This window comes from Sinocyclocheilus anshuiensis, unplaced genomic scaffold (assembly GCF_001515605.1).
Source record: "Sinocyclocheilus anshuiensis isolate Anshui unplaced genomic scaffold, SAMN03320099.WGS_v1.1 scaffold1392, whole genome shotgun sequence".
Classification (NCBI taxonomy): domain Eukaryota; kingdom Metazoa; phylum Chordata; class Actinopteri; order Cypriniformes; family Cyprinidae; genus Sinocyclocheilus; species Sinocyclocheilus anshuiensis.
Genome location: NW_015542476.1, coordinates 1131436 through 1142198, shown reverse-complemented (window position 1 = coordinate 1142198; position 10763 = coordinate 1131436). Strand labels below are relative to the sequence as shown.

The 10763-nt window shown below is 40.0% G+C and overlaps 1 protein-coding gene across 3 annotated transcripts in view; it reads right to left on the bottom strand.

Annotated features, from left to right (window-relative positions):
* Positions 1–1537: 1537 nt before the first annotated feature.
* LOC107693862 (protein GPR107-like) overlaps positions 1538–10763 on the bottom strand; it is a 28382-nt gene continuing 19156 nt past the window's right edge. For 2 of the 3 annotated variants that reach the window (XM_016493393.1, XM_016493394.1), the window contains exon 18: positions 1538–2495. In XM_016493393.1, coding sequence (XP_016348879.1) covers positions 2405–2495 — 91 coding nt within the window. In that variant the 3' untranslated portion in view covers positions 1538–2404. The remainder of the gene's footprint in view (positions 2496–10763) is intronic. The other variant, XM_016493395.1, reaches the window with a different exon arrangement.

Sequence of the window (10763 nt, the reverse complement as noted above, 5' to 3'; positions counted from 1 at the left end):
GACAATTCATCTGTTTTCTTAGATACTTGCCAAGACAGGTATGTATTTGTCCGTTCAAGCACAAGAAGAGGAAAAACTCAATTCGGTGTTCAAGGGCTGTACGTGAGACGCAGCTCAGTACACAGCACACGGGTGCTGGATTAAGCTCTTTCGTGTCTTTTTGTGCTTGAATGTTTAAATTGATGAGGTGTATTTGTTCGTTCAATTAAGAAGACGCAAAGGAGAATTAAATTCGGTGTTCGAGCGTCTGAGACGCGGCTCTCTGTGTGTGCACCGTGTGCGTTCCTTTTCATTTTGCTAATGGAAAAAAAGAAAAGAATATTAATAGCTTCTTCCTAGACACTGGATTTTAAACAACCCTCAAATAATTTCTCCTGCCTATGCTATTGCACATACAGTTTTAGCCAGCAACTAATCTTTAACCCCAATCACCCTGGGCATTAAATACTGTCAACCTGGGTCAACTGCTATCTAATCCTGCTTTTAGTCACTCACTTTTACACCATGTGCTACTATCACCACCATAAAGCTGGCTAACCCCTGACCTCCTATAGTGGTAATGTAAATACTGTGCAGTTAGCCTTTTAAGATGATAACCACAGCTTCAAATTGAGTAATTTAGCTTTAAATAGTAAGTACACGTTATTTTAATAATACAAACCTTTAATCAAGCAAGAAAAGAATAAAACAAAAATACATCACACAGTATAAACATAATGAACAAATGTTAACTACAATAATAACTAAAACTTGTTAATCACCACACTGTTTTGTTATAAATAGACCATGATCCAAGTGACCTAAGGTTCTCTAATCAAGATTGACAATGAATATGAAGTAATCAAGTAGCACATAATCACAGTTCTTCTGGTAATTGATTATTACTGATTCCAAGCAAAGGACCAAATTTGCAAGACAGAACATCCAATGCATGTGAACGTTTTGTGCTTTACTACCTCTCTTCCAAACTACATTACTGAAGCTTGCATCTGTCCCCATTATTATTATTAAGGGATAATGGATAGGAAATAAAATTAAAATTGAACGATTTTTCTCTTGCTTTATTTTCTAAGCAGACACAAGGGGAATAGAATTAGCATTTGCAATTCTCCTATCCTCAGCAGCCAAAGCTCTTCATTAGTTCCCCTTGACATTTTGTCAACATCAGATGCTCTTAATAGCACTTGAGCAGAAGTGAGGAGACTTGTGAATAAATTATAAGCGAGCCGTTTGCTTTAGTGCTGTCAAATGTTTACTGTGTCCAAGCATGACAAGATACTGCTTTAGCATTACAGTGTTTGTTACGATCACTTCATGAAGAGGTGTGGAAACTTTTGTCCTAATGTAATACCAGTCCTCTTTTGTGCATTCCATATGTTAAAAAACAAAATCTCGATGTACACAAAATGCTTAAAAACGCCGATACAAATTTCAGGGTTGATTTCTGATTGATTCTTTATCATATAGATTATCAACATGTGATTTCACATGATATATACACACTTCTAACAAAATATAAAAGACAAATACAAATGAAACCATTGCACAATTTAATACTGAAACACAATTTCATAAAGCTTGCTCAAAAGATATCTGAAAATAAGCAAAATATTAAACATCAAAATAAAATCCTTCATTGCATTACCAGCAACCATAAATTACAAGATCCCTGAAATCATTTTAATCCATGTTTAATATATGTGAAATACATGTTTCTGGACACCCTGGATCTATTTCATGAAAGTCCATCTTCATCCATATTTAACAACCCACAAATACTGATAAAATACAAAGCTGCTGTCATCAAATCTAACCAAGCTTGAGAACTGTACATTTTATTTTTTGTAACATTAATCTGGGTTATGTATGTTTTAAGGGCCTGCATATTTACATAAAAATGATTCATTCTGAGAAGTCAGAGCAGGAAATAATCACTTAAATAATAGCTGAAAGAGACGTCACTGGCACAGCAGTTTTCTACACATCGCAGTGACCTCACATAGGCTTTCTCTTGACTAGAGTGTACCTGTTAAAGTGCCACAGAGTTTCTAAGATCAAGAAATGCGTAGGAAGGTCATAAATTAAAAACAACCAAATAAAAAAAGAAAAAACCCACACACAATAAAGGTAAAATGAAAAAGCACGGCGCCAAGCACATCAATTAAAACTACAGTGGCAAAAGGAATCATGGAGTGAAGTAATGTGAATTCTCCATACTGTCTGTGCAACATTTACAGAGATAGACATATATATGGATATAGAACGCGGTGTCTTCACATGTGATCATGAGAGAAGGTCCACTGGGAATTCTGCTCATAAAGCCATTAAGCTCTTCTTCAAGAATATCCCCCATGTCAGTAGCTGGCCACAAAGTCCAGAGGCACACAGAACCGGCAGAGAACCGTCATGCCATGCTCTCCCTCTCCTCTGATGGTCTGTTTGACAGTTTCTTCACTTTCTTAATGCCCTCTCCAATGGCTGTTGAGGTAGTTACCCTGAAATGAAAACAAAGAGCAACATTAACAACAAAAACAGGGTTAATTTGTCATTTGCAGGTTAACTTAAATACTCAACCACCAAACATTCAAGTGCTGAAATGGTTTCTGCAACAGATCTGGTTTTGCGCTTCTTGTAAATATCAGTGTGGACTTGAAAGAAGTTGAATCTTGGTCAATACTGTTGTTCTGAAATACCCAACTAAAAACAGGACCTCAGATCATTTCAGACTGTCCCAATTTTCTGAGGAAATCCCTTCAGCGATCTCATGCATGAAACTGTTGTTTAAATCATAAAAGACAGAATATGTTTCTTTAAACACAAAACAAAACAATCTTTCTCTTAATCTTTGTTTTCAAAGAAGATCTGAACCACTGTGCAACCATTTTCAAAACAAACATGTAATTAAACTTAAGTATTTACATTTTAGCATAAAGTACAAACCTAGTGTATATTGTACTTTTGAATCTTTTCCCGCTGGGCCACAAATATTTGAATCACCTAACCCAAAATCAAATTTGCATTCATTCTTTTCTGATTTTACAAAAACAGTGCCTTATTGATATTCAAGCATTTCCATTAAAATGTGACCATGAGTTCACTGGCTAAGCATTCTGCATTAGCGGTGAACATGGACAGAATGTTCTGAGCAGAATCTGAGATCAAGTGAGAGCGACACGCACGCATAAACTCTTGCTTTCATACTCTGCCCTTCTCTTCCCAATAATTATTTAAGCACAGATTGGACTGCATATGGCCACACTAGTACCAGCAAACTGTTCACCGCTCAGATGCACCACTCATCTACAGCATGAGGACCTACTGTTGTTGAAGCAACATGATATTTACTCATTTGAGGTCCATTTGAATTCAGATCAAATGTATATTAAAGGAGGAGAAAAACATTGGATGAACACAATGTACTAGAGTGAAATTAGGTGCAAACTTCAGTGAGTTGTGAGATACAGTGGAGCAAAATAACATTTTTCAGCAATTTAAATGCAATACATAACTACTGCTACAGAACAGAATCACAGCAGAGATCAGTTTCAAGTAATTGTGAAGACATTCACCACACGTCCAGAGACCACAGCACCAGTCCAGTTCCCTTCCGAGCGCTCACTCTACATTGCGAAGCATTCGCAGTGGGAACTCCTCCCCTTCTCCGAAAAACCTGAAACCTTATAGGAGAATGCCAGCACAATAAACTGACCAATTGTCGCTAATTATGCAAATAGCATGCAAATACTGACAAGCCTGTGGGCAGTATATAATGTGTATATATATATATATATATAATGCCAGGGCCTGGCCCATGCTGAGGCGGTGTTCTCTGAATCCGACTGTGTGCACTGCGCTGACTTGCCAGCACGCGTTTTGAGTAGTGGTTCAATGGATCACAAATCTCACGGTTCGGATCACATTACGGTTTTTGACCCACGGATCGGATCATTTTTCGGATCAGCAAGAAAAGAAAAATATTTCAATTTAACTTGCTTTCCATTTATTACTTAAAGCGAAGTACTTCTTTGATACCACAGCAAATACTACTAGATTAACTAAGAAAGTTTAAACATGATTAAAGAGACAAGAGAACAGCCAGTAAAAATAAGAACAAATACACAAATTACAAGCATAGATAAATACAACAGAATATGTTACAAATAAAATAAGGGTGGTAGTATTCAAATACAGAAATTTTATAATTAGGGGAAATAACACTGCATAGTGTTCACTGTATAAATTAAATATAGATTTTTTATCACAGCTGTTTTGTTGTTCGATGATCATTAATGTCAAGCAGCAGTATTTATAGGCCGCAGTCCCTTTAAGACCTGATGCACGGATCCGATATGATACACATCACATCCGATTTCTTTCTCAGCTGTTTTCATTCACTTGAGACATAACTGACTGCTTTAACTGAATGATTGTCGAGATGGGTATTTTGTCATAATTTTATGTGTATGTGTCTGTTCAGAGGATTCAGAAGAGGATTCAGATCGGTGTTCGCGCGCCGTCTGAAACGCGTGTGCGCGCTTCATGTGCGTGCGGCTGTGCGCATAGACAACAGCGCGCGAGTAACGAATCGAGTTCCCTTTCGCCTTTTCTCTCTGGAATTGTTTAAAATTCGCTTGCTTGTGTAAATACGAACAAATGATAAACTTATACTCTATTATGGTAAAATTTTGAAATTAATCCGCAGATCACATGCATGCCGAACCGTGGGGCTTGGTCCGTATGGATCACGGATCAACTACGATCCGTTTAACCACTAGTTTTGAGGACTCGGAGGAACATTGCTCGTGGCCTTACGGGGATGAGGCCCACTGCTGCCAGCGAGCCGCTGGTGGGCCCTCCCCTCCATCGGAGCGACGGTGACGACTCGGTCTGGGGCCGTCATACTCTGCCATTGCAGTCCCTGGACCGCAGGATCTGTGCGTGGCGACAGACTTCGCGCTGATAGCGACAAAGCATTCTGCTCAAGTCATCGGTCGTTCCATGGGGTTCATGGTAGTCCTTCACAGGCACCTATGGCTGACCCTAGCTGACCTGAAGGACCCTGACTGTAAGGCGCTCCTCAACACTCCGATCACTCTCTCCGGCCTCTGCGGTGACGCCATGGAGTTGGTTATTGAGAGCTACTCTGAGGTAGAGGTCTTCACGGGTCCACTTGGATCTGAAAACCCGAGGTCCGACCTGAGACCCAAGCGGGTTCGGGTCCAAAACTTCAACGAGTACCTCGGACACGGGTCGGGTTCGGTATTAGCTGCCTCGGGTCTCGGGTAATTTAAAATAAACATGCTTTTCCCAAATGGACCCGATTAGACCCGAATTCTTTTAAACTATCCCGAATGCGTAGGTTACTTTCACTTTCATGTTAAGAGAGGAACGCACATAGAAAAGGATACATTTGTAATCCTCGCACACAGACATAAACTTATAGATATGAGATCCATCAGGAAAATCCACTCGCTTCATTATGCTGCGTGTTCATGCAGGGCGGTTTTTTATTTTTTGTGTGCAGAAGCCTTTCGCTGGAGATCAGGTTGCAGACAACAGCGAATCCATGATTAGGCTATCGATTTATTTTTTATCAAACTATCACGTTTATTTTTCAAATCCACTGGTCACAATTGAAAGCGGAGCTCAGAAATACCTTGTATCCATCAGGCAGGCACTAATATAAAGTAACCTAATAATACATTGAATAAATGTTAAATAAATCAAAGTAATGGAGAAGAGGCCAAATCAGTCAACAGAACACCGGGATTTTTCCTGACTGACTGTGGGGCTGCAGGCTGTACACGTCAATGCCGTTTATGTTCGGGTCCAGTGGGGTTCGAAAATAAATGCCGTCGGGTTGGGTCGGACTCGGGTCTAATTTCATCGGGTTTGTCTAGGGTCGGGTTTAAAAAAAAAAATAATTATGCATGTCGGGTTCAGGTAAGAAGTGATTCGGTCGGGTACAGATTTTAGGACCCAAGAAGACCTCTACTCTGAGGTGCAAAAGCGCGCAAAGGCGATGAGTCACCTCACGGACCTGCCAAGAGGAGGAGAGAGCTCGCTGGAGGCCCGGCCCCCAATCCTGCAATTATGTTCCCCTTGTTCCTGCAGGCGACAAATGCAATGTTCATGTTTCTGTTTGTTCAATAAAAACACAAATGTCCTCACAAAAAGAGCCGTTTCCTCCTCATCATATGGATACAGCGTTACTCGTTTTGCTTCAGAACAGCGCAGAGCCGCTGTCTGTGCCTGTTACGGCTTCCCAGTGTTTTCCTCGACAAGCTGTTTCCTCTCAAGCAGTTTAGCCTCGCCAGGGCAGGGCGCCTGTCTACGAACACTGCTGCCAGCGATAGCGACCGGAGAGATTCGGCACCTATGTCAGTTCCTAGATGTGTGGAGAGCTATTCCAGGCGTTTCGTGCTGGGTGCTGAGCATAATAGAACATGGGTATTCCCTCCTGTTCAGACGCAGACCTCCCCGTTTCAATGGCGTGGTTCAGTCACTGACGCTGCCTCAAAATGCCTGTTTTTCCCGTTCTCGCAAAAGGAGCGATAAAGTAAGTCCCTCTGAGTGAGCTGGAGAGCGGGTTTTACAGCCACTATTTTGTGGTACCAAAGAGACATGGGGGATGTCCGATTTTGGACCTGAGACCCATCAACAGAGCACTTCACAATGGCGCATTCAGGATGACGACTTTGAAGCAGATCCTGGCACAAATCCATCACGGGGACTGGTTTGCATCTGTAGATTTGAAAGATGCATACTTTCATATTCAGATAGCACAGCGCCACAAACGCTTTTGAGGTTTGCTTTCGAGGGCACAGCACAGCAGTGCTCCATGCTCCCATTCAGGCTGGCTGCTTCACCATCTGGAGGCCCTACGGCTGCGTGTGAATATGCAGAAGAGCACGTTCACCCCGAGTCAGTCTATAACATATCTGGGTGTGTGTTTCGACTCCACAACTCCGACTGTGAGTGAGCCCGCCTCTCTCAAGAGTGCATAACGACCATTTCATCAACTCTGCGCTGCTTCAGACCCGGACGGTCTGTTCCCTTGAGGGAAATTCAGAGGCTTTTGGGACTTATGGCATCGGCCTCATCCTGGGTCTTCTGCACATGCGGCCACTACAGTTGTGACTGAAAACTCGAATTCTGTGGAGAGCATGGACCACGGATCGTATGTACATTGTGGTCACACACAGCTGCGTCAGTGCTCTGAGACCGTGGTCGACCCAGAAATGTTCACCCGGTAGTTCCACTGGGACTGGTGACAGCACGCATTGTTGTTACGACAGATGTGTCGACCTCAGGCTGGAGAGCAGTGTGCGAAGGTGTACCAACTTCAGGCCTGTGGTCAGATTCACAGAGCAGGTCGCACATAAACAGCTTGGAACTGAAAGCGGTGTCCTTAGCCCTAGTGGCTTTTCTGCCGCAGCTGGAACAGCAACATGAGCTGATTCGCACCGACAATATGTCTGTGGATTTGTACATAAATCGCCATGGCAGTGTGTGCTCCAGAGCCCTTTTCAAGCAGGCTGTGAATCTTCTATTATGGGCAGATCGTCATCTACTCTTCATCAGAACGGCACATATCCACAGTTACCTAAACCCCGGACATGCTTTCAAGGAAGGAATTCCTAAAGGGGAGTGGAGGCTGCATCCCAGTTCAGTTCAGATGATTTAGGACCACTTCGGAAGGGTGAAGGTGGATCTGTCCGCGACGAGTGGAACGAGACATTGTGAAGGTCGCTGTGGTCACTGCTCGATCAGTAATGAGCGTTTAGTCTTAGATTCTGAGGCAACGGTCACTCTCACCACATTAAATACTGCCCACAGGCTTGTTAGTATTTGCATTCTATTTGCATAATTACAGTTTATTGTAGAGGCGTTATCCTATAAGGTTTCAAGATTTTCGGAGAAGGGGAGGAGTTCCCACTGTGAATGCTTTGCAATGTCTCATTTCCGCTCTCAGGCAACCTAGGTTTCGACAGTCACCGGAGACGGTCTCTTCTCAGAAGCAGCCTCAGACCACTGATACACAAAGCACAAAATAAAGGCTGTGAGAAATGCCAAAAAAATAAATAAATAAAACACTCTGCGTCTACACAAATCAGGTTCTGCTAACGGGTGCCCTGAGCAGCTGAAATGCTGTAAGAACACTTTCATTTTATGGCATATGTGTAATAAACAACAGTACTAGGGATGCACGATATTATCAGAATGTTATCGGAATTGGCCGGTAAAGGATTAAAATGTGAACATCAGCATCGGGCGATTTGAACAAATTTATGCCGATATGCCTTGCTGATAAGATGAATAACTCACATGTGCTCAGGGTGTGCTAGCGATAAGATCATGTCAGCAGTGTGGTCATTCTTGAAGCAAACTTTTGCCTGAATGGTGATTAGATTCACTATTTTGGATCACCGCATTTAATTTGAGAATGTACGTACAGAATGACGTGTCCGGTGTGTGATAGAGTAAACAGGTACTAGCGCGTGCAGCAGCAGCAACAACAGCCTCCCCCGGTTCCTAATACCCGTCCGGTAAGACCTTTTATTTATTTAGGGGGCGCTATTGGCCTACTTCTAATAAGATACTTGTGCTTCTAAATAAATAATAATAAATACAGCAGTAATTGATGTTGTAAAATCACAAGTCTATTTTGATTTAAAAGTCAGAAGCTATAGCTTACATGAATAAAAAAATAAATAAATCACAAACATGATAACTGTAAATTAAATAATTGAATATATACAGATTTATTCGTTAATGTCATTTTTTTTTTTTTATGGATTATGAAAACTTAAATACAAGGAGCTCTAAAAGATTTTTAGAATTTGTACAGCTCTTTTGCTTTAGACCATACATTAATGTTAAATCCACAAATAAAATGTTAAGGTTTCAACTGAACCTTAAAATGTTAAGGTTTAATTTTGTTAAAGTTATTTTCAAAGCTTTCAATATAATCTCAAACGAACCAAAATTTAAAATGTATAAAATTTATTTCGGTACCGGCATCGGCTATCGGCCAAAATGGTTTAGAAAAATATTGGCATATCGGATATAGGCAAAAATCTAATATTGTGCATCCCTAAACAGTACCTCTGATTCGAGAAGAAAATGACCAATTCATAACACATTAATAGTTCAAGTTGATTTTCTATATATCTATATAATATCTATATATCTCTATATAATATTTTACAATAGTGCAACCATGACCACAGACTTTTTCAGTCCCATGACCAAAACTAACCAGCTCCCAGATGAATCACATTACAAATAAGTGTTCCTTAGTTCGTATCTTATATGAAGCAATGAACTACAATCCCATGAAGTATAGATAATAACAATAAAAAAATGAATAAATAAATAAAAGAAAATATGAAAAAGAAAATAAAGTAAAATATGACCCCCCCCCCGTCACTGGTTAGAAGTATTTAAAGAATATATATATTTTTAAATAATACTTCTATTTAGCAAGTATGCATTAAACTAATTAAAAGTGACAGTAAAAACATTTATATTGCTATATATGATTTCCATTTCAAATAAATAATTTACTTTTGAACTCTCTCTTCATTAAAGAATCCTTGAAAAAAATGTATCACGTTTTCCACAAAATATTTAGCACAATTTTCAACAGATAAAATGTTGACGGATCATGTGACACTGAAGACTGGAGTAATGGCTGCTGAAAATTCAGCTTTGTTATCAAAGGAATAAATTACATTACATTAAATGTAATTTTAAATAATAATAATAATATTGCTGTTTTTACTGTATTTTTGATCAGCCATGGTGGGCATAAGAGCGTTCTTTCAACTACAAAATAAATAAATAAATAAAATAAATTACAGAGCCCAAAATTTTGAACGGTTGTGTATATTGACTAACTCCATTTAGCATCATTTGTTTGTCATGATTCATTGATTGGTGTGTGATCTCTTGAAGATTCATGGGTACTGTAGTTCTTCACCTTGAATCTGGCTATTAAACATTATGTTTTAAGAAGAAAGCTGAAACAGTCATAACAGAAGCATATACTACTGATTAATAACCTCTAAGCTCAGGTCATTAATTTTTCCCCCCAATAAAAAAAAAGAACATGAATGGGAAGTTACACCCATACCATGTGTTCACACCGTGAGAGAGTCAAAGTGGCGGGAAGTCATTCATTTTCAATGTGAGCCGGCGGCGAGCTCCGTTGAGCAGTGGCGTGGCGCGAATTGGATGGTGTGGGCGTCGAGGTGAGTTGAAATCAGGTAATCTTTATGGTAATGAGCTATGACGCGGAACGGCGGCAACCAATTGGAATGTAGCAATCCTCCGCTTGAGAGGATTCCAGAGAACACAGTCATGTAAACTTTGGTTCCGACCACATTAGTTCCCAAGCAAGCAACACTATTTATAGGCAACGTTTTCACACTAGAACGCTTGTTTTTCAGTGGTAATGCAATTAATTTGCTCAAAACAACACCGATTTGACCAATTGCATTAAGGCTAAATTACTACATTACAAACCAGGACAGTTTGTAAAGTAGGCTGCGCACAAATTAAGGTTAATGTTAATTAAAGACCAAGGCTAGTAAACGTCTTCTATTAACTGCATGTTGAAATTAGAGTAGCACTTAAAGGGGTCATATGATGTTGCTAATTTATTATTTTTAATATAATAATTATTTTATGTATTTGGTGTAATGAAATGTGTTTATGCGGTTTAAAGTTCAAAAAACACATTATTTTCCACATACTGT